Raw genomic sequence first — 23,359 nt, forward strand, 5'->3', positions numbered from 1 at the left:
CCTATTAATTGCTTCTGCCCCTGACTCCTTCGAACTCAGAATAATGCCATGTTATCGGAGGTACGACAGTTTGCGTGATCACCGGCGTAACCATATGTTCAAACCCTGGACGTCCGCGCCGCCTTACGGCCTTGCCCTACATGTGTTATTTATACGCTTTGTTAATCATCGACAGCTGTCGGCCATCGTTCGTTGACTAGATATTCTGACGCAAGGGAATGACTAACCGCGTTCAAGCTGAAGTGAGCATGGCACCGCACTGACTAGACCATCGTTTGGCCTTTTTCACAATTCCAGCCACATATTTGCTTCTTATTTGTGTCAGTGAAATTATGAGCTATCCACGTGTGCATCGATGCTTCGCTGGGTCATGCAGAGACGAATAAGCGATCGACAGACTTGACTTGTCTACAAGAGGGTCTCTGATGCACCTTTAAGGCGTGGCCACCTAGAAAGAAGGACGGAGCCCGTTGACTCCGTCGAACCGTGACGTCTCTGGCTCAACGGTGCTACACCAATGAGGTGACATCCTAGAGTCTGCTGACTCCGGAAAAATGTCATGGTAGAGGATAAATGACGCTGCAGCCTCCTCGAACCGCAGTATCGCTCACGATAGGCTCCAGACTATCCTTGGTATTCCTGTTTGCACCTGCATGTCCACTGGTGAGACAAAACGAAAATGTACTCCTTATACGACAACTCAGTTACTCCAGCGGGAGTACGTTGAGGATTCGGATAAGCGGTTTCTTCAATCTCATCTCTCTTTGTGGAACAATACACTTCTGCTGCCTTCTGTATACCTTACTTTCGTATCTATTGCGAGGAAAAAGCTGCCACCACCGCAAAATACTGGAAGAGAAAGATTTCTCCAAGGCATTGCGAAATGAGAGGATTGCTCTTACCTCAAGGCTGCGATCACAGCTACAGCGCTCCGAAGCCCTTCGCCTTCGAGGCGGGTCAAGCGGAGACGAATACCACCATTAAACGACACATCTGATGCTCGAAGGTAGTGCCTGCAAGGCATTTGTCTGAAGAGGCCGCGTCCTCAAGAACAACAAAAATGCAAGGCGTTTCCCGAGCGAAAGGGTAGTGATGACGCAGAGAAGACATCTAGAGGCCATGCTGCACTCTCTCTTCGCGGTGATACCTTATGCCGCTAGCATTCCGGAGGTAAGGGCGATCAGAGGAATGATCAAATATTTGTACTCAATTCCGTTTCCGTGTAAACGGAAGGCTGTAGACAGATATTGTCGGAAATGACCAACAACACAACACCGTGGACCGACCTATTCACCGGCGCACATTAGACTTGCAAGTTCCCTGCTGCGACGAGGTAGTATTCGGGAACGAAAACATGGGAAGAAAGCAGATTCTCAACTCGCCCTTTGATTCACATATAAAAGGGCAGATACAGCGAACCAGAAAACTGTTACTTAGGCTGAGGAATTTTCACGTATCCGAGAATATCCGCCGAGGACTGCTTTGACAAACAGGCAGATCGGTGACACGACCAGGTTCCACTTTTTTCAGAAGATGCAGGTGCGCCTTACAGCCCAACTCATTCGGAGTAACGTCCACGGCTCTAGTACCCCTGTAAATTGTAAGCAGCTCTGAAAAAAGAGTCGTGAGGTATCGTCGAGAGAAGAAACGCCCAGCTCCGCTGCAGAAGCCACCGTCCACAGACTCGAGCCACCAGAAACTGCAATAGAGGATTAAAATACGGGTGGCATGTCTGTTTCAAATGGGCGGCTTGAACGTTGCATGAACCTGACAAAGACCGCACACCATGTTTGTCGCGGAGAAATGCTCCCATCCTGGATGCTCGAGTAGTAGGTTCCAGTGAGCCCTGTTTGTCGGTAGAATCACACCGATGAGGACGTATATATTGAAAACTGCGAAATATCAGAAATTAACGCGGACAGAGGGACTTGCGCCTCACACGCCTCGTGCGAGTGTTTGTGCTTGATGATCGGTAGCGGCTGCAACCGTACATTCTTGATCCCAAGTCCCCGTAAACAACCATCTGGACCCCCATAGCCTTTCAGCGCCGAAGTGTTTTTGCCGCTTGTTGTCGTCCACCGTTGCGAGAGTACCATCATTCAGTTAGAAAAACTTGGAAGCTGTCCATCAAGTGCGACCCAGAGCAAGGGAAGGGGAATCACCGCTGTTGGACGGAGTGGAGCAATTGGCTAGATGGTGTCAGGTTTTGAGGGCATCGATGACCATCGTCATTCCCCTCATATAAAGCGTAGATGTTTATGTGCCCAAAGACGCGGTTGGCTCTCGTTTTCATCTTTTAGTTTTATCTGGATATGTTGCTTCGTGTAGATGCCTTCGCGTTCGAGGAGGGTCTCGTCAGTAAAACACATAAAACCAATTGGCCACAGGCGCCGATCCAGTTTTGACCGTTTGACCCCTACACTTCTTCTCCGGATCACAAGAAGTCGGTGAAGTACCCGAAGACCTAAATAAGTCATTTTTGTCCTCAAACGCCCGCGTCGATGTTGCGACCTTGTGGTGCGACACGCGAATGCGCAGCAGCTGCGTCAGATGTCAGTCGAGATTTTGGTCGGCGTTATCCAGTCCGGGAACGAACAGGGGACGTCTCCAAGTTACGCGGCGGCTGTTCGAAGAATCGTAGTTCTCAGACTGTGCTCAGGTAAAGTCTGGTCACAAAGTGACAGGACATGGGTTACCGTCAGCTGCGTTTTTCAACTTTTTACCCGGCTCAGCCGAAGTGACCTTTCGCATGGGGTACCGAAAAAGCGGGACAGAGACCGAAAAACGGAACATGGACATTGGTAGAGAAACGCGGTGCATGGCAATAACACGACTGACGGACGAAGTCATGCCGCGGCGGCTGCTCTCTCACGGACCTGACGCCCGAGCCTGCCGGGTTTCTGGTACTCTCAACCACATTTCACCAGTTTTGATATTCAGAGCTGGCAGTGCACCAAGTCCGGGTTCCACGAGGACACGGAAGCATGGGGCGAAGGCTTGAGAAAGCATGCCTCCTTCCGCGCATCCCTCACTCACTGCCGAGAGAAGCCGGCTTTGCTTCAGCGCCAATGAGGGTATCAGAACGCAGTTTGGAGATTAGAGCCGCTATCCCACAACGATCACTCGCATCACGGTGGCGGCGGCCGGTCTGCCGCGCATTCTGGTGAGATTCTCTGCCACAGGGAAAAACGGCGTGGACCTGGGTCACGAGACTGCTGCGAAAGTGTCGATGGGAATGACATAATGGCGCGACCCCAGGCCAATTCCCTGTGCTCGCTTGGACCTTCGTTTTCCACTTCAATCGCTCGTTCCCCCGATTGCCAACCGTGTCGCGAAACGCCGGGACGTTCCACAGGCAACAGGAGCACTGCGGCAACTGGAACTAGCCCCGCCGAGCTTTTTCGCTCGATACTGTGAGCAACAGCCGAGTTGTTCACAATAGCTAGCGAGCTCGAGTAGAGTTTTTTCTTACAGAGAAGACTATTGAAGCTCTGCGTTTCACTCATGTGCTCGGAAGCGACGCCCGCGCCGGAGCGCGGACCTGGATGTTATTGGCGAGGAACCCTAAAGAACTTGCCTGACTTACCCGACAAGAGACTGTGTGAAAACGAAAATACGACAGTTCGGTTGTAGCAACGCATTACACGAGACGTGCTAGCAACGAAAGTCTTACGATTCTCGCGAACTGGAAAGCGCGCCGCTTCCCCAATGCGCGAACATCCAACTGGAGGGCACGAGCTCCGGGCGAGAACGTCCTCTGCAGCATCAATCGGGCTCCGAATCGGTTAGAATGCACCGGTGCGATTGACCCTCGGCAGTGACACGCGCAGCGCTGCGTGACCATCACACAAAGGCCGAGTTACCCTGTGCACATGCCGGAGCCACCGTCCTCACCGACTCTATCAACCTAACTTTTTTCCGTTGGATCGTTACCGGACTATCGCTCGACCGTTCTTGTTTCGCTGCTGGTCGGTCACGAGGCTCTCGTACACCAGGAGTGACAAGCTCGGCCCGTCGGTTGTTCCACGATTCCGAAGAGGCGGGCAGTTCTGAAGAGCTAGTCGGTTTGTAGCTGAGACACCCCTAATTGGGGGCGGGGTCGGTCAGCGAAAACACTGATTTTCGATGAAACACCCTAGCCGTCGTCATGTCGATTGCGCCCGGCGGTGCACGACAGTCAACGACTTGCGGGAACAGACACCGGCCAACTCGAGTATTTGCAAGTTCATGAAAGGAAGGCCACAGTCACAAGAGTCGCTGGTGCTTCCTTACACCACATGCATCGAGACGTGCGCAAAAAGGGAGCAGCTGGTAGCTGGCGGACGTACTTTCAGCGATCTTTTAGCTCACAAAGAGCTCAACGTGAAAAAAAGGCCGTTGCCATCACTCTAGGAAAGGCGAGGCTGCTCCCGCCTCAGAACGTTGTGCCAGTCACCATGTGAGACACAAGTCCAACAACGTCAGGCTTCCGTCGCTTGGCGCGTTTGCTGACACACTTCGACGAGGAGCCTGATGGTACAGTATCTGGATCCCCGTGAGAACAAGCGTCACCGCGATAGTATCTAGAGACAGCGGCGCCCCGGCGCGTTAGTGTTGCTCCTTTCACTCCACTTCTGCACGCGCTTCCTAGAATACAGCGGAGAACACGCAAGACTACATTAAACGCCGTCCCGCTTATCTGACGAGGCCGCGGTAGCAGCCGACACTCCTCCTGCTTGCCACAGAGAGCCCACACCCGCTGACATGAGGCTAGGTCAAACGATCGCTTTCACAGACTGGTGCACGAGGAGTGCCGTCCCGATCTGCATGTCGTCTGAATTGACATGGGACAGCTGCCGAGCGTATTCAAGAGAGCTCCGTTCTGGTGCCGGTCATCAGTATGGTTTGTCAGAAAACCTTACCGCTGTGACACGTTTGTCCGCAGTTTTCATCGTGTGCACCCACCGAGCGGAACATCGTTATCATGCCATCCAGGCAGAACCTCGCTGGAGCGTTTGTCACGACCTTAGTATGTTTGCGCAGGCGGCGGACGTTCTCTATTCGTGGCTGATATAAACGACCCCCTTTTCCCTCAGAACCTGGCGCGTATGTTTTGCGTCCCGTACATCACCAGCCAAGCCGACGTCGCAAACTTCAGAAGTAGTCTTCCTGCGCTCGTGAGCTTCTCGCCAGGCAGTTACCGCAGTAGTCCTGTGTGCTCAATGCGAAGGCTCTTCTCGTATAGTCGATACGGGAGGCACTTCCGTGGTGGCGGCTCGGGGTGACCCGCAGACTACGAGAGGCGAGAGCGTCCAACCGCCGCCCGCGTTGCTTGAAGGTGTGTTACCGAGCAAGTGTCCGTGTTTCGCCTCCTACGGCGATCGCACAAAGGCTGGTAGGTATCTTGTTTGTCGTAAAAAGTACATTCGAACCTCTGTAGCAGGAGGCGAAATCGAGCGATGAGATTTCCGGTGGCGTTCGAAATAGTCCACTACCTTTCACACGCACACACTCCAAGAAACGGGGAAGCACCGTGGGCTTTTCTTGTTTTCCTTCGAGGTCTGGGAGAGCTTCCATCCGAACAAGAATAGAGTTGGACTTCGACAGGTTTTGACACGCCGCCATCACCAGCCGCTGACGGAAAGTTCCAGGTTTTCATTATTTAGGGGCTGTGCGACCCAGGCGGGCAATCCAGGTATGGCACGGTCATGGCTTTTTTTGCTAACTCGGTCGCGTACGACGGTTTTCCAGGGCGCACGTGTTTTTGCGACGCACGCCTTCCCCAGGTCGGGCGGAGCTGAGCTTCCGCTGAAGTGTTCTCGTCCATGGGGGCGGAGACGATGATATCGTCGTTGTGTGTGGTACGACAAGAAAGCCATGACCCGCCTCTATAGCGACACTGCCTGCCGTCAAAGACGCTGCTCTATTGCTCGCACTGACGCGTGTGATTGTGGTGTTATTAGCGCGAAATAATACCGCTAAAGGCTCCAAAGCGAAACTGCTGCCGGAACCGTCCAACTGAACAGAAGTCAAAGACGGAGACATTCGGGCACGGCGAGTCATACCAAGCGACGATGTGTCGTAGCTGCAAGGGCAATGATTTAAAGATGCCTGCAAGAATGGGTACGCGTTGTTTTCAAATTTCCCGCCCATTCTGCGTAGCATCTCAGGCTTCTGCAGTGTGAGGGACCACGGGGTTTTTCACTGGTGCCGCAATAGAGTGGTTGTCTGTTGAAACGAGAAAGCCGCGTATTTGATCCGGCTGCGCGAACGAGTTTTTCACCGACCTTTTTGACTGAAACTGGTGACTCTGTTATTGACAAAGGTCCCACGGAGGTTACCGGGTTACGTCTCGTCCGTTTCATCATCAGGCCGCGTTCGTGGTTAGTCACTTGTGAAATGCAGAATGAGAGGTGTTGACCGCGCGTATATTTCATCGAATTCCTTTTGCTGGGCTGCCAGCGATCTAATAGCCGAATGCTGAAGTCTTGTCGGTTACACCGCGGGAGTCAAACAGTGCCCCGTACTAGGACAACCGACGAACGGCGAGGCGAATGCCAGTGGCATGCGAACAAACGTCCGACTTCTCAAATAGATGCCAAGGTGGGACGCCTGTTGAGAGAAGATTTTTCTGAAGATAATGGTCGACAGTGATTAGCACGGCTTGGATTTAGTGGGCAACCATCCTGGGGGTTTTACAGTGTTCCCTAGTACAGCATTTCGGGTAATGACTACCGAAACACATGGCGCGGTGAATTAAAACGGTCATTCTTTCTGTGAATAACTTCCGCCTAACGACAGGTGGCTTGCAGTCCTCTTGACAGGCTGCCATTTTAGGGTATACCCTATGATAATCCAGGAGGTGAAGTACTTCCTTGAAAAAGAAATGAATAAGACACAGTAGACTGAAGTGCCCTTACGAGGTGGCCGGTCTAGACCTTAGCCGTGCATATCGATGCATCGAGAAAATCCGAAAGGCTCAAGGAGTGGGCGGTTCTGAGGGGTCGCTACACACGAATGAATAGCGACGACGTTTGAGCGAATACTCCGGAGCAACCGAGCAAACTCTAGAGATGCGCTGATATCCTAATATCTACCTAGATACTCGGTTACAAAGGAATCATCGCATGGCCATACTCGGTAATCCAGAACTTTCAGCGACGTTCGCGTCCCATTACATGCCGCCCTCTAATGTGAATACCGGTGAGTCAGCGCGCTCATCGCCAGATATTCGCATGTCACTCCATACGCAAGCAGTCGACCGTGTGATATTTAGGCTTGTTTTCGAGTGAGTCCCTCGTAAACCATTTTTTCTATAAAATGATAACGAGGATGCCATGAAACCTGCTATGCTTCTAGATGCGGTGAGCGTCACTGGGTCTACAAGAGGATGGCCCGTTAGCGGTGCACATTCTCCATTAAACGGAACCCATTCGATAGATCCAGCTCCACGCGAAGTTATAAAGAAAGATACGCCTGCAAAATAGTTCGCTAGCTTCTATGGGTGGACCTGTCGGTGTTCTGACGTCGCTCTATCGACATTCTCCTTTGTATGATGCCCCTGGACGTGTTAACCCTTTGTAAAGTGGTTCCCTCAACCACGTTGGCTCGAATGAAAGGTCACGTTGTGCGATTCCGTTCTCCTGGAGGGAGAGGACACGCGTATACGGAACAGAGCTATTGGGGTAAGGAAGCATGTTAGAAGACAAGCCACAACACCCTTCCACATCATGTTAACTACACATGCATGAATAAAGGTTCAGGATTGAACATGAAAGTTTACAACGCCTGAGATATAGAAAAAGACTCGTTCTGCAGCGACTACTGAGCTTAACGTTTTTCTCGTGTGACTTATGTGACAACATACACTGTTAAGTCCAAGAATACACAGGGTGCACTCTCGTTCCAGTCGCCCTGCCAACTCTGTTTCCCTGTTTAGCCTCAGTGAACAATGAGCGGAGAAACAGTTATTTTCAGCAGGTCTTATGCGTTGGCCGTAGATATATGCCCTGTATTTGTTATTCCCATCGGAAGGATTTTGCGAAATTTCGCAGCAAAGGCGGGAGTGTCTGGGTAGGGAGGGCCAGTTCATCAGATGTGCTGCAACATGAATTAATCAATGGTACTGAGTTCTTAAACGTGTGTCATTCCGGGTTGTAAAACCAAAAAAGTATCTTCTTCCTACATGATAGCTATAAACTTTGTACGTGAGGAGGGAACGGGTGATTGGAAGGAAGCATTTGTGGACTACCTTCACTACTCCACGGATCCTCCCAGACGACAAGGTTTCTATGCAGTATTATGCCTTGTTTTGCATAGATGGGTTGTAACGGATGATCGAAGTGGCCATATAACTGGAATAAAGCACAGCTCGCTCTGTTCACACATGGCGGCCAAGTTGTCTGATCCGAGGGTTCACTGAATCTAGCTGAACCTGTGTTTTGTCGCATGCACCGAGCAAGAGGGGTAAGCAGAAGCGCAGGGAGACAAGTCCCTAATCGAGACCGATTCACAGTGATGTTCTATTGTTTTTTCAATTCGTAGAATTTGAGGTAGATTCAAAAAGCCATGACGGCGAAGCATGATTAAATCCGATTTTAGTTAGAATATTATAACTTCCGCAGGGGATACTCTAAGCAGCCGGTATCAAATAGGATCTATCGCACAATGATAGTGCCACAGTACGGGCAATTAGTTAGTTGCAGAGTCTAGCTGCTGACGATGGACAGTAATGCGTGAAGCGCTGAATGCACTGACTCTGGTGTTGAAGTGTTTTTTCGCGGAAGGATCCCTACGGAGAGGACGCTCCACGTTGCTTGTGCAAATCTCTTCTAGTAAATGGACTCTCCATCCAGATGTAAACCTTGCACCTTTCTCCGACAGTCCGAGGCAGGAATGATTGGTCAGTTTATTTTGTGGTATTACAAGGGTCAGAGGATTGTGATCTTGAAGTCGATCCAGATATGAAATGTCTATACATGGCAGAAGAAGCGCATCGAGTTCAGTGCGAAGCTACGGGTTGTGGTAGAAGTCGCGGCGAAAGTGTACTCTTCACTCTTGTCGATTTGGCATCTCTGACATGTGGTACCTTAGTTTCTGTAGACATAGTGATAGCGGGCATATTCTAGATGACCTTGGCTTTGACAGTTTTTTATATTTCTGCCTGTGTGGCGGTACCGTCTCAACAGCAGTAAGGAAGCAATTAGAGGGCGGATTTTTTGACTGGAGGGGGAAGGTAGGATGCAGTAGTGAGGGGGACAAGGAAACAACGAATGAAAACCGACCGGTACATTTGGCCTTCGATGCTCCAGCTTCTGGGTACTTGTAAGGAAACATCGGCTGACACCTTGTACCATAATTTTCCAAGCCAGTACATTGGGTGGCCTCCCACCATTGCCCCCTAAATGAGAACTGTACTCGTCATCAAGCTGAAAGGCTTGTCGCGTCCTCGATTTAAGTGTTTCTATTAGCAAGACAGGCACTCTTTTTGAAGGTATGTCACTTGCTCCAATGTCCTTGCCACCCCCGAGACCCGCTGATATATGAATATGTCTTCCAGTTTTCGTTTCCGTTACACCGGTCAGCCATGCGAAAAAAGGCAGGAGTCTGTGAATCGCGGCGCCTAATGTCCACAGTTTCTGTTACCAATGTAATGCGGATCATGAACGTTTTAAATAACAATGAAGCTGATACCTTTTTCTCGCAGACGACAATTGAAGAGATGGAGTAAGTCGAAAACTCTGTTCTAATCAATGCACATCATCGCACGTGTCCTGCTCCCTTGTCTTCCATTTTCCCTTCCGTTGCTCCTTTGTGAATCGTCGAGAATGCATTAAGAGGAGCTCTTCCCTTCGCTTGGTAAGTCTGGCCAACGGATCTGAGTTAGCGTCATGCTTGCCGCCAGCATGTGCAAGGGGCATGTCCGCGTATGTTCTGCCATCAGGTAACAAGGGGTGCTTATGTTGTTGCTGAGGCTTCTCCCATGAAGGGGTTGTGCTGTGGGTCGCCCCATCGCTGCACGTCCTTTTATTCCGCAAATTGAGGTGTCGTTCTTCAGCTTCGTGAAAAGGTGATCCCTGTAGTGTTGAGGAATGACGCGCGTCATCTTGAAGGTGATCGAAGACATCGGAACCATATCCCTCTTCCCTGGATTCATCGTCCTGCGTCAGTCCAGCCACAAGACCGTGTCGCGCATACGACTCTGGTATGTGTGCCAAACATCCTGGCATCCTCTGTTCAGCCAACTGCGAACGTACAGTCCGAAGGGCGTGCAGGTAGGAGTGAGTGTTCAGAGGCTCAATCGTAACGGCATCGGCTTCATCCTCATCGACGTGCGTGCAACGTGGGCTCCTGTGGCACTCATGGCCGATGAGGAGTCCACGGGATGGGACGGCATTTTCCTGAGAGATGAGACCGTCTTCCATCACTTTTGTTGATCAAAGAAGATCGAAGCGAGCGGGCCTTCAGTCCAGAGAAAACAAATCCATGAAAGAACGAGAAACATTACAATGATGAATGTTGACGACTTGGGAACCCTAGCTGGTTCAGCCATGCTTGGTGGGAGGCAGCGGTCTTGGTCCTCATTTATGCATATGCAATTCGCCAGAAAATACATGCTCAAACGGTATGCCTTACTCTTGCTTTGCGAAAAATGCTCTGCAACGCAAAAAACTGAGACAAAAACCTAAAGACTCTGACCGTAGCTCAAATTCCAGCTGCCCTCCGCCTTCGTGGTCTCGCGCGAACTAGACCAGGACAGAATCCTCGACAGAACCAATCGGTGTAGGCAACATTCAGGCCCTTACTGATGCTGATTAGCCTCATTCAAGCATATTTCATTTGTTAGCAGACAGTCAAAGGCTTACGCCATTGTGCAATGGGGCCACATGCACAAGACAGCTGTCCACTTCAGAACCTTAGTCTGGTCCGACGACTCACGAAGAACGAATGAAATAAAGTGGACAAATATGCAAGAAAAAATCGAGGATAGCAAATTGCGATATTTTCAGGAAAAAGAAGGAACCGAGGAACGAGCATTGCCGCTGATACTTTTGCCGCGAAGCAAATATATGGTAGTCGCAAAATGCATGCGCCACCCCTCCTGAACACAGAAATAATATTGGTTTGTTCGTAATTTCCCGTTTTTTGGCACCATGCTCAACGGCAGTCAGTAGTCCACTTTTTTCAAAGGGGGAGACATTTATTCAGGTAAAGCATTGTGGAGCAATTTCGAGGCGACTGCCGAGACCGTGAGTTTCCTGTGATTAGCACGCACATCAATATTCCACTTTCAGCTGGCATGCATGAAAGCGTAACCGCGTGCCTATGAAGCACAGCAAACGACAAGAATAGCCGACAACTACCGGAGCGACGTACATTATAGGGGTTGTGTTTGGAGTTGACAGATGAACTGGGGGAGTCCAAACGGCACAAGAAAAGAGGATTCAGTAGAAGTGGTGAATCAGTTTGGGCGTTTGTGCAGCGGAGACTCGACGGGACCACAACTATGAAAACTGCCGGTAGGCCTGACACTGGAATTGCGGCTGGGTACATTACCTTCAAGTGTCACGTGTTTGGCAAGATCTCCTATTTTGTACATTTTCGCGTTTTCCTTCTGTGTACTGAGTTGCGTTTGGACATGAGTTTCCCCTTTGGGGGTTAAGCAAAATACTCGGTGAGTCTACGACGCTACAACACGGTCAGTGAGATGTCACACTACTGCTTCTAGGGCGGCAGGCGTAGACGCGAGTCAAAGCGCACACAAAATCATGCTGTGACAGGAATAATCACACAGCCTTTCTACGAAAAATATACGTGGAGCGATTGTGAAGGTTTCTGCAGAAGAGAGCTACGAGAGGGGGCAGTACACCGCAGCGCAACTGGTGACACCACGGTCTAGCCAACATTTAAAAACGCTTCGCTATGTTGGACACCATGTGGACGTCCATCTTTTCGAATCATGCATACGCAGAGACACGTCTTTGTTCCGATTTATTTTTCGATGGCGGCAGCACTGTTTCAGCTAGATACGGTAAAAGACTACTAGATCACTATCCAGGATACTCAGTATTTCATTAGATGGTATCATCTTTCCTATGAGGGCTCAAGAGGATCGGCAGTTGCGTGTTCTGTAATTGGAAGGGCGATCAGCCTCACATCGCCATGGACGCCCATCTTTGACCCTTATTAATTGAATTAACAAGTTGGTGCCTAAAAACAAACACGGTTCCTCATGCACGTCTCACGTTTCTTTCACAATTACTCACGAGACATACGGACTGCATACTCAATTTCTCGTCTGATATGAGCACCTGAGTGCCAAAGCAGACAACCCCTTCATTTGTGCATGGACAACCATACTCTCAGCAAATCTATCACGATCCAGCGCAAAGCAAATTTGCGTCTCGTGTAAGCACCATCCGCGTATCCTGGCCCTCTCCCGTGGAGCTCCGAAGCGTCGTGTCATTTACTGCCAAATGTCGTTCAGGACAAAGCCGCTGAAGGAGAAGCAGAACAAACCGTACTCGGGACTCCTCGGATCGCAGCAAGTTCCACGTTGGCTGATGGACAAATAAAATCTGAGAGTATCCAGCCTGTGCCAAGTGGACCGCTTGCAAGGTACTTCCTCCCGCTGGTGCTAGCGTGTTCGGCGCGCACTCGTTCGTAACCAAGATGACTGCGAAACAGGAGGACAGAAACGCACCCTTTGGCACGAATTTTTGGCACGAAGGAAATTGATCTTATGTCAATAAAGTCCCAGCCGCTGATATTTTTTCTTGCAGCATGGGGAGCCGCCATTTCAACACTCATCACAGCGGCTGTGGCGAACCACCCTGGAAATAAGGCGTTGCCTCAACCAGTTCGTTTGCTGATCGAGTCGTGGTCGTTTTTCGGGATGGACTGCGGCGAATATCTAAAAAACTGCAGTAAAGCCTCTCTGTTACGTATGCCCCAGCAGACAATAAACGTACCACTCCGCCTGTCATTCGACGACTCTAGCAGAATATCGAGGCCATAAGGGGAGCCGGGAAGCTCAACAAATGTCTTATGCTTCACATCCAAGCATGACAGTATCCGTGAGAGCTCGGCGACTTCACGTGGAAAAGGCGCGCCATATCCTCCACGCTGCATGCACCACGCTCGCAAACCTGCGTCAGGAGCAAACATCAATACGTGCACCTTAAGCAGTTAAGGGATCTCATAAGATCCCATGGGTGTAACCGCAGCAATACCTCTCCACTGGATTTATCTGACACATGTATCCAAGGCACTGCTCGAAAGCAAAACGTACCTTCAAAGACACACCGTTGAGGCATGTTGTAGTGAAGCCAGGGAAATTGTAACACATGGGAGAGCCACAGCTGAAAAACGCGGACTTTGTGTCGTTGCCACTCGGTCCCCTTGCCAATTTTGCGAAATGTGAAAGACAGAAGATACGCGTGCCGGCCTGGAAGTGGACAGAGCGCAGAGGAAGATGGCTCAAGACCGCAACTATAAAACATGTATCAGCCTCTGACCCAACAGGCGAAACCAGTTGATTTCCCTCGATGACGACACCTGCCTCTACGATGGCTGTTTACACCTTGGCGTCTACTTCGATGGCTAAGCAACAGTGCCAGTATCCCCTGGACCAACCCACACGGGACTTTTTTGCATACACTGAACAATTTCCTGCCGACGGCCGAAGATGCAGATGAGGTACTGAAGGATACCGGAAGTCACGGAAAGCGTGCTTGTCCTTCATTCGTGTTTTTGCGACACCGTCGCTTCATTGGGCCTGACGACATGTAAACATAGATGCCACCTACGTGTTGCCCTTTCTGTCGCCGCCAAAGCGAAGGTCACTTGAATGGCAGTCCGTTCAGAAATTTCATCAAGATGTTGCTCCAAATAGGCCGCAGCAGCATCTATCAGCTCTGTGTTGCTGTTCACAACCTCGCCACCCCGTACGTCACCAGAAGCGACTTCCGCTGCTGGCGTTTCGGCAGGGAGACCATTGTGTGTTGGTGTTGCGACCCCGAAGAACGTACACGCCTCAAGGAGGTGGCCAATTTCCTGGATAGTCAAAGCTGCTCGTTGGCGAACATTTGCAGCGACACGCAAATGCTGCGTGACGCGGGCGACAGCAATAGCAATACACGTAGGAAAATGCAGACCCCGACTCTGGAAAGCGGTCAGCAGAGTGACAGTAGCGGAAAGAGAAAAGGAAGACGAAGCCACTTCGAACTGTGACGCCACGGCTGTCAAGACACGATCCGGGATACTTTGAAGGGGAGGCATGATTGTCGCTGAATTCGCGTCCAAGTACACAACAGCCTCCTTAGTCATGCTCGCACGAACTCTGGATCTTAGAAGTCTGTCACACTCCTGAGTAGTATTTCTACTCAGTAACGGCGTAGGAAGGCACAAGGAAGCAGGTAGTGCTACAGACTCACTACTTCCTTGCGAAGCCCCGGGGACTGAATCATCATCTCCGCCACACTTCTGTGGCCACTTCACAACTGATACTGCTCGGTTAGTGTTTGCCTCCTTCGGCATAATTTGACCCTTTGTATTGCCAAGCAGTTCCAGGTCACTTGATGCAAAGTGTTGGTTTGGCAGTGATGAGGGTTGCATCTGGTCTCGCGCAGCGGGGAAAAGGACGGTGCAGGCGCCATGTTTGCTGACTGCCGCCGCAACAGCCACCAGATGGTCTGGCCCCAAGGTCGGCATATGCTGCAGAATACGCTCCGCAGCTGCCGTAAAGACCTCATGGCCCGCGTTTACACGAAGCGACGAGAAGATCTGAAGCGCCCGAACGAGGAGACTCGGGCTTGCTTCCGGCATCAGGTTTGCTGTAGACGTCACGGGAGATGACGTGCAAAGCGCTGCACCATTTGACGATGCACTAGGCATCTGCTGGAGGGCTGAGAAGAATAACGCGGCAACCCTATCGAAGAAAGGATGTTGGATGTATCCAGCCCAGACATAGACGTCTGCGCACTGAAACAAGGTATTTAGCCTTTCATGCAGTATCTTCTCAGTTCTCTTCCGGCCCTCCAAAGATTCCTCACTGACAGTAGCTGTACCGAAGATGATGCCAGTAACGTTCCGTTCTCCCCCATGGACCCCTGTGTCGGAGGATGACGTCTCGTACGAGGGCGACAGCGGAATTTCTCGGCGAGCCAGCGGATGTAGCATGGCAGACAAAACTGGATAATGGCGATGGTTGAGCTTTCTCATTGACAGCACAACCTTCGCGGCTGCGTCGAAGGATAAATTTCGACGATGGAAGCGAAGATCTTGCAGCAGCACCTCGTACCTGCCATACAGTCCGAAGCAGAAAGCGTGGTGCATCGTCAGGGACAACTGCGTTGTGAGTGTTTCTTTTGATGTGGAATTTTGGTACAGTTAAGCTAATTCTCGAAGGACGTCCACATCCTTATCGGTGAATGCGTCTAGACAGCCCATATAATCGTGCGACGTACGTGATTCTGCTTCGCTGTCCGCGTTGGTCTTCAGACCTCCAGGGATAGCTTTCCGTCCATACAGGTATAACAGATACTCTATTCAGGTGACATGCTTTAACCACAATATCGCTCAGCTCTCCGACGAACGATCCTTACCTCTCATCTCGAACTATCCAATCAGCGACACCGAGCCCATGCATGACATTGCCTTCTTCAATGTCCTCCGAGGCGACAGCTTCGACGGTGACGAGCTCCTTCCTGCTACGTGTACCAGAGGTGACGCTTTCGTATGTGGACACTGGTTTAGGCCATCCTGACGGGAGCGGCTGCCCCGCTTGCAAATGGGGGAGAAGATCTTCAATCCTCGCCCCCGTCGCTCGACTCTTCAACGGTGTGTCGGAACTGCCGCTCGCCGTCTCCGTACCCCCGACAATGCACAGCGGGTTTCTAAATGTTGTTTCACGGAGGCCTTGCTGGTCATCCCTTGGCAGCTGTGAGCCGGTGCCGCGCTGCAGTTCGGCGGACCTGCTAGTGGTCCCCTCTCGCCTAACACGTAGGGTTCGGCTTTCAGCGGTTGCAAAGTCGGCTAGCAGCTCAAGCGCAGTTACCAAATTATGCAAAAAAAGGACCCCGCGATGGCTTACTAAAAGAGTTAGAACTTCCTCTGCCGTCGCACTCTGCATCAGGAGCTGGTCCATCTGCATACACACCGGATTTATGTAGACTTCCTGTTTCTCCCTTTCAGCGCTCGACGTTGCTGCTATTTCCAGATGAGCTTTATCACCTCCGTCCGTATCAAAATACGACGACGGAGTCTTCCCATGTTGCCAGATATCCCCGTGATGGTCGCACGCATCGCCACTTGACCGTGCCCCACCATCATTTCGGAGATCGCGAGGAGAGTCCGTAGGTCCAAAACTCAAGCACCTGCATGATACCGGGACACCTGCGGGTTGCTGCGCGCGTCCGAATGAGGTAATTTCGATCACGTTCAATCTCGTACACAGTGATACCAGGCTTCGTTTGGAGATGAATACCGCACGACTCCCAAATGCAGTACGCTGACTACGGCATACCGAGGTCGGATTGTTGGTCCTGATCACCGATTCAGAAACAGGAGTCGCAGCGGACCATTTAACGGCCCGTGGAAATCGTGTGTTACATAATTTCCCAGACGATGTTGAACTGACGGAATTGACTGCCACCTTGAGTTCTGCTCCATTTTCAACAAAACCATGTACTCGCGAACCAACGCGACTCGGAGCGGTAGACGTGGCCTGCACCAGGGGTACTGCTGGGCCTCCTTTAACAGCTTTGGCAGAACCAAAGAACGGACAAGACGATAGCACTACGATGCGGTTGCCACTTGGACCTGACGGGAAGACCGGGTAAAGTAGACGGTGCTTGACACCGCAGGACCTCCGGCCACGATCGCTATTAGCCACACATTCGACCTGCCGCCCCGTCGAAAAAAACTTCTTGGAAGCCGTGCCGTGGAAGTAAATGAACTTGGCAGAGTAGTGGCGACAGCTCAACGCTTGCCATAATGCGACGCACACTGGACGTCCCGAGCCCTTCATACCGCTTTCCCGTGTGAATTCGTCTGCGCCGAAATAATGATGAAAAGGCCTTGAAGCAATACTCCACTGGGCGCCTGGTGACGCTTCACCACCTTCTCATGCTGCCATTAGGTCGCACGACAGTGACCGAGGAATATAACTTCATCTAGCGACCGTCAAAATTCGGGCCATGCTGGCCTATGTCACGATTCAGATAATCGTGTGGGGGACGTGGACGCTAATATCTGCAGCAGGTTGACAACCGTCTTCCCCAGGGACCAGTGATGGACGAACACACAGGATCTACATTTACCGATTGAACAGTAAGTGGCACTTCTCATATCCTGACCGTCAGAGTCGGAAACTGTGGCAGAATGAATCGTCGGATCAGGGATACTCGTAATCATACGACAATCAAGCTCCTCAACATCATCCACGACCTCACAAGAGCTGGGCAACATGGGTCGGAATCGATCGTTGCTTTGACCTGGCGTCCTTCTACCTAAACTGCAAACATCCAGTAAATCACCCAGAGAATATGGTTAGCAGTTACACTGCAAACGAACGATCATAACTTTTCGCTGAGGCGTGGGGGACACTTGACAGTTCTGAGTTTCGTGACCACGCAACGGCAACCCGACTCTGTGGTTCTTGCGACAGTAAATTTGCACCCGTTTTTCAAGTGAACTTCTTACAGTGATGGACTGGCTTCTCAACTGACAGTGGCAACACTCTGCGACAGCACAAAAAGAGACAAGGTCCCTCTACGAACGGTGCGTACAAACCGTACTCCACAGAGCCATGTAGTAGCATGGCAAATGTCCAGGGTGACATACACAGTTGGATGGCATTTGCCTAGGTAGTAAGCGAACGGGCAGGGTCACCAATTTTACACTTTCTCATTCATGCATAGACTTCACGGAGATGGACAAAACTGCTGTCGGGCCAAGCGTGGGGATCCGGTCCCACAGGTACAGGCGTTAACGGTTTGGCTCAACAACGCAGAGCCAGGGCCACAACACGAAGAAATTAACCAGGAAGGAGTTATTCATCATCAACTGACTGATGTTTCCTTCCGGAACACCAAAGGTTACACTCGCACAGATCAAGCTCTGCAGAACCATTCACGCTGTGGAGAGAGGATGGATGTCTCGACAATAAGCGGACCGCCGGGAAATTTCCGCTGTTCTCACTGTTGGGTAACACAGAGAGGGGGGTTGCTTGTAGTCAGTTATCCTCCTACTGTGAGCAAGGCGAATTGACACGGAGTTACGATTGCTGAAAGTAACATGGTCCCTCTGTCCTTTTCAAGGGTTTACATAAAAACCCGTCTCATGCAAAACGAGGACACACACGCAGAGAGGGTTGGAATGTCGCGGTACGCCGAAGTGTAACGCGCGCATGTCTGTTTCGCATGCGTTTCTACGTCTTCAACGCAGACTGGAACCCCCCTATTCGCAGGATGAAAGAGAGAGCGCATAACATTGAAGTGCTTCGGCAACAAGCTTCATTGCTCATTTTCCATGATAATTTTCACGAGGAAATGTCTCTAAGTTGTGCGCATCTTTTTTCTTGACAGATTTGGTGGAATGACGGAGACATTTATCCGACGCGTTGCTGGTCAGGTTTGCGCCTGCTGACGACAGGAGAATTTCCCTCTGCGGCCAGCTCCGTCCTGGCTATTTCACATTTTTCATTCCTGTTGAAGGATTACCCTGTACCTTGGCTTCTAATCACTTCGTCTCACACTGTCTGTTTACCTGTCTTCATTCTTTTACATTCGCGGCAGGAGCCACGGCGATTCAACAGCGTAGGGGAGCGATGATTTTGTGCGCGGCCGACGCCACACTCGTCTCGCGCTTACGGGGACTGGATTCACTTCTGTGTTGCGGTGCACAAAAAATCTGCCGTTCTTGGCCGGATGCAGCTGGGCTGACGGCGTAGGTACTCGCTAAGAAACGAGTGAACGCCATATGAGTTACGGTGTAGACTGCCGAAGCGCAACAGGGTGTTACGACGAGTTTTCTGGATGAAAGACTGCTGACGGTGCGGACTCTGTTCAGAACCACGAAGATGCAAATTCCGCCTTGAGGACTTCATACAGGTCTTCAAGTTCTGATGTGGTTTGGGGTCTAAGGATTGGCGTGAGCATGCGGTGTCTCGTGCATCAAAACAAAGGGCTGTAGGTGGACGACCTTGTGATTTGACGGTGTAGAAACGCCTATGCAACGCAGAGACGTTTTCCCCCAAGATTTCGTGTAGACTACGGGGTTATTTACTTGTTTTGGCTGCAGTTTTGGAGCTTCGGTGTTTCCCCTGGGATAAAACGGATGACCACACTCCGCGTAGTTGGTGGTAGGAAATTTCCGTTCCTTTCCAACACTTTTCGTTGTCAGTTTTCTGCTTACGGTTGCGCTCTTTAAAACATGATCATGGAAGGCAGAGATGTTGACGCTCAAGGACCCAATGCTCATTCTAAGTCAATGGAAAGTGAACAGACGTCCGTTCTTGCCGGCAGACATACCGACAGCAGCGCCGCAGTGCCCGCGAGCTCAGACATGAGTGAGAGGCCAATGGTCTCCGGCTCTGGAACTAACACTGCTGCCATATTCGCAACATGTTCTCCATTGGAGAGGGTAGAACGGATTCTCGAGTTGAAGAAAGTAATTGATCACGCGAAAGCCGCTCTGGAGGACGGGCAACAGGGTGGTGCACCGGGAGCGGCAGTGACGCCGCTGCTTGGTGTGCGAGATGATGTGCTTGAAGCGCTTACAGTTCTTGACCGAGTGGACATGAGTCGAGAGCTGCTTGCGAAGACACGAATCGGCGTTTCTGTCGGGAAATTGCGAACTCATCCGGATTCGCAGATCCGATCTCGGTGCACGCAACTGGTTCACAAGTGGAAGGCAGGCATAAGTGGGGGCGGTTTAGCCAAAGAAAATGCGACTTCCCGACCCGGACCAAATGGCCGCGGCCAAGGAAAGCCCCCCACAGGAACATTGGGGAATGACACCGCTAACGAGAAGGCACATGGGTTGTCATCAAATTCATCACCACGTGCTGATGAAGGACTCCACGGCGTGCCAGTCGACAGAGCACCAGAAAAGGCCTCTACGGCAGTGGAGGATTATCCGGGACCGGCGTCAGGTGATGCTGTACGGGACCGAGCTCGAGGTTTCTTATGGCGTGCACTGGTCGACGGGATGCAATCACGAAGAGATCTCGGAGCGGATAGATCTGGCGAAACCGCTCGTGTAGCAGCAGAAATCGAGAAAGCCTTGTGGCAGGAATACTGTGTCAGGAGAAAGAGTACAAAGGAGTACAACATGCAACTGAAGACGCTGAAGTGGAATTTTGCAGATCAAAAGAATCCTGACTTGAATCTCAAAGTTCTGTGTGGTGTTTATACACCGGAACAGCTAGCGATTATGAGCTCTGCGGACCTGGCCTCTGACGAGAAAAAACGTATGCGTGAGCTGCAGAAGAAAGAAAGCATGGAGGCATGTCAGTCAGACTGGGAAATGAAAAAATTAATGGAAGGCGCTTCGGAAGGTGGCCAGTTCCCGTGCTTCAAATGCAGGACGACAAAAACGGTGTATTTTCAGATGCAAACGCGCTCATCAGATGAGCCGATGACAACATTTGTGACGTGCTTGGAGTGCGGGAACAGGTGGAAGTTCTGAGAATAAGTAACAAAAGCGGAGTTCGAACAGTTATGGACAATAGTCTAAACAATTGGTACTTATCCGAAACCCACTGGTGGGATGGGGCATTGTGTGCAGCATAACGTCGGGGAGTTTCCTCGGTTGTCGTGGCAAAAGGAGAGGGCATCTCGTTGATGAAATGTGGAGTCATGCAGTTAAAGGGGTTCTGGGGGTGGGGACATGAGACGGTGACTGATGGGAGTAGACCGAAGTCTGAGTTCCTGGCTTATTCAGCCACACGTTTTAGTTTGCATTCCAGTCAATCGTCTCTGCAATATTCCTACTTCTGGGTAGGGAAAACCTGGCATCGGGTCTTACATGTGGTGAGTGTCGAAAAAGGGATGAGAATAACCGCTTCGAAGGCTTTCCAGCCTCGATCTGAGAGTTTTGGATTTTAATGCATTTTTCTCAGCAATAAAGAGCTGCAATCATCCTGTAAATGGAAAGCTTTGGCGTGTTACTGCTTCCATGTGCTATGTTTATGTGTAGTTCGGAGCTGGGAACAGCAAATACGTTTCTTTGTTCTACGTCGGTCGACCTGGTCAATGCCTCTGCTCCAATTTCTCAATTTGTTTCACTAATTTTGCCGGGTTCAGGAAGTTGCATTTTACGGGCGTGGCGTTTCGGTTAGACGTAGCTGCTGTGTACAGCTACCACACAAACGTCGGCAGCTAGTGCAGTTCCCTATAATAGTGGTGACTTTACTGTATAAGGGGCGTACACACCAAATGGGGGAGACACGTGCCGAAGAGAGCCATATTTCCAGTATCTAACCCTGGTGTATGCATGATTTCCTTATCGACATCTGCTGCGGTGCCACACGATAAAAGAACCTAGTATGACTGACGAATTTGTGCCCTGCTGGGGGATGCCGAGAAGTGAACACACGGTGCCTGCTCAAAGGAAGGCCTAGAGTTCGCACGTTCTCTTTTGACTTTCTCGGAGGTTTAGACAGCGAAATAGCAAGCGTATTTGCTGTCCACCACAGTGGTAGAGCATATGTTAACCAGCGAAAGGCAGATACTTTTTGATATAACTGAAACCACATCCCGCTCAACGCTACACACAGAAATCTTCAACTTTACCGGATAAGTTCGGCCTTGGCAAATTTCTGGCGAGGGCGCCAGTAGTCGCGGATTTTGTGGCAAAATTGTTTGGCCGACTGGTTCGCAGATACCACTAGTGGATTCTGCCGCTGAAGGAAAGGGGTGGCACCTGAGGCTTCTGAACAAAGCTCAAGATACAAGCTCACATTGACTGTTAGTCGGCCATGTGGCGTTGTTACACATGACTTTGCCCCTGCCCGTTCAGTGCGTATTTGTTGATCAACATGAATTTGCGTAAACATGAGCCAGGGACATCTGGCGATGTCGTGTAGTACTTATACGCATTATAGGGGTGTCAGAGCTATGTCGCATGACAGGGAAACCGTGGGAATACCACGGGCCTATCATCGGATCAAAGCGCCAGCCTCACATGCCCTTCAGATACGTTCTATGCCAACACGTGTAGGCGTGTTGTGGCTACTACGAGCGGGGGAAATCCACGAGGACAACGTGAGCCTTGCAGAGCAGGAGCCAAAGTGCTGGGACCATAATACTGCAAGTTGCCTTGAAAAGGGGGCGGCAAGTATAACAGTGACAGTTGGATGCCGACTAATTTTATTTTCACCAGCAGCGAACATGTGATGACAGTCGATGATAAATTTGCGGGAAGGATGCCATGGACGGTACGATTTGGTATCATGGACTCGTTATTCCCAGAAACAGGCAGTACCCGTCTTGGGTTAAACTTGTGGGCCGCTTGTTTACGTTGCTCTGATCCCTCTAATAGCCCACTGCTGGCAGCTCCTTACGGTAGTGGTCATAGCGTGCAAGTAACATTTGTGCAGGGGTCTCTCCTTCGAGTTGTTCTTTTTTTGGTCACGGTTCCTCTGGTACGTGCGCTGGAGGCTGAAGCATCTGTATGCTGTGCAGGCATCCTTTCCCTTGTGTCGCGTTCACGTCATCAGCGCCACACTGATTGCTGAGAGCTGCTGTCCAGCAAAGTGTCGTTTAAATGCTGCTCCGTAGTTCCCCCAGCCTTACTGTCACACCGATGCGCTGTTGACTGGAACATTAAGCAAGGTGAGGGTTCGTTGTCGTACTCTTTTCTTTTCAAACAGTATCCGAATAGTCCATGTGACACACCACCCGCACGTGTTACGCGTGATCGATGGCCCTTCTCACAACGCCTTGTCATCTTAGTAAAATGCCATATAAAATAAAGGATCCCTACATTGAAGTCGCCTGAAAAACCAGAGTGATGCATGGACACCCGCTTGCGGTAACATTCTTGCAGCAGGTCCAGCAACAACGACTGACACTGATGCAGACACGCACACAGGTGATATCTCGTTTTTTAATCCCTTTATTATATTCGCCAGCTGATGGATTCTGCCTGTTTACCGCACCGTTTTGAAGGATGCACCTGCTCGTAACCTTGCGAGCGCGTGGTAGTTCCTGTCATGGACTGACAGTGTAAGACCACACAGACCCTACGCAGACCCTGGGACGATTCCATCATCAGAAAAGCCGTGTTCGAAGTTGAGCGAGGGATCGTCACTGTTAAAGCAGAAGACTCGTCCATCGAAAGGGAGAACGAAATTGGATGGTGTGTCGATCCCAAC

The 23,359-nt window shown here is 50.7% G+C and overlaps 3 protein-coding genes across 3 annotated transcripts; 2 read left to right on the plus strand and 1 right to left on the minus strand.

Annotated features, from left to right (window-relative positions):
* Nucleotides 1-7,076: 7,076 nt before the first annotated feature.
* On the plus strand, nucleotides 7,077-11,071 carry TGME49_293650 (hypothetical protein). The gene is made up of 2 exons (XM_018782202.1): nucleotides 7,077-7,182; nucleotides 7,237-11,071. The coding sequence occupies exon 2, from the start codon at nucleotides 10,071-10,073 to the stop codon at nucleotides 10,413-10,415; it is 345 nt and encodes a 114-aa protein (XP_018638614.1). The 5' UTR covers nucleotides 7,077-7,182; nucleotides 7,237-10,070; the 3' UTR covers nucleotides 10,416-11,071.
* Nucleotides 11,072-12,185: 1,114 nt separating this feature from the next.
* On the minus strand, nucleotides 12,186-18,324 carry TGME49_293660 (hypothetical protein). Its single transcript, XM_002370127.2, has 5 exons — nucleotides 15,585-18,324; nucleotides 13,788-15,280; nucleotides 13,271-13,426; nucleotides 12,951-13,127; nucleotides 12,186-12,655 (listed from the first exon to the last, which is right to left on the minus strand). The coding sequence occupies exons 1-5, from the start codon at nucleotides 17,006-17,008 to the stop codon at nucleotides 12,354-12,356; spliced, it is 3,552 nt and encodes a 1,183-aa protein (XP_002370168.2). The 5' UTR covers nucleotides 17,009-18,324; the 3' UTR covers nucleotides 12,186-12,353.
* A 156-nt stretch (nucleotides 18,325-18,480) lies between these two features.
* Nucleotides 18,481-23,346, plus strand: TCEA1 (transcription elongation factor A TFIIS). Its single transcript, XM_018782203.1, has one exon. The coding sequence runs from the start codon at nucleotides 19,414-19,416 to the stop codon at nucleotides 20,668-20,670; it is 1,257 nt and encodes a 418-aa protein (XP_018638613.1). The 5' UTR covers nucleotides 18,481-19,413; the 3' UTR covers nucleotides 20,671-23,346.
* The last annotated feature ends 13 nt before the right edge of the window (nucleotides 23,347-23,359 follow it).

The sequence above is a fragment of the Toxoplasma gondii genome, chromosome Ia (genome assembly GCF_000006565.2).
Source record: "Toxoplasma gondii ME49 chromosome Ia, whole genome shotgun sequence".
NCBI classification, from domain to species: Eukaryota; Apicomplexa; class Conoidasida; order Eucoccidiorida; family Sarcocystidae; genus Toxoplasma; species Toxoplasma gondii.

Bases quoted from the DNA above. Each gene is read 5' to 3' on its own strand.
- TGME49_293650 (XM_018782202.1), top strand. From the start codon at position 10,071: ATGACGCGCGTCATCTTGAAGGTGATCGAAGACATCGGAACCATATCC.
- TCEA1 (XM_018782203.1), top strand. From the start codon at position 19,414: ATGATCATGGAAGGCAGAGATGTTGACGCTCAAGGACCCAATGCTCAT.
- TGME49_293660 (XM_002370127.2), bottom strand. From the start codon at position 17,008: ATGAAGGGCTCGGGACGTCCAGTGTGCGTCGCATTATGGCAAGCGTTG. The intron at 15,281-15,584 runs GTAAGGATCGTT...ACTGTATGGCAG, and splicing joins TGGATAGTTCGAGATGAGAG to GTACGAGGTGCTGCTGCAAG. The intron at 12,656-12,950 runs GTACGTTTATTG...CCTGTTTCGCAG, and splicing joins GTCGAATGACAGGCGGAGTG to TCATCTTGGTTACGAACGAG.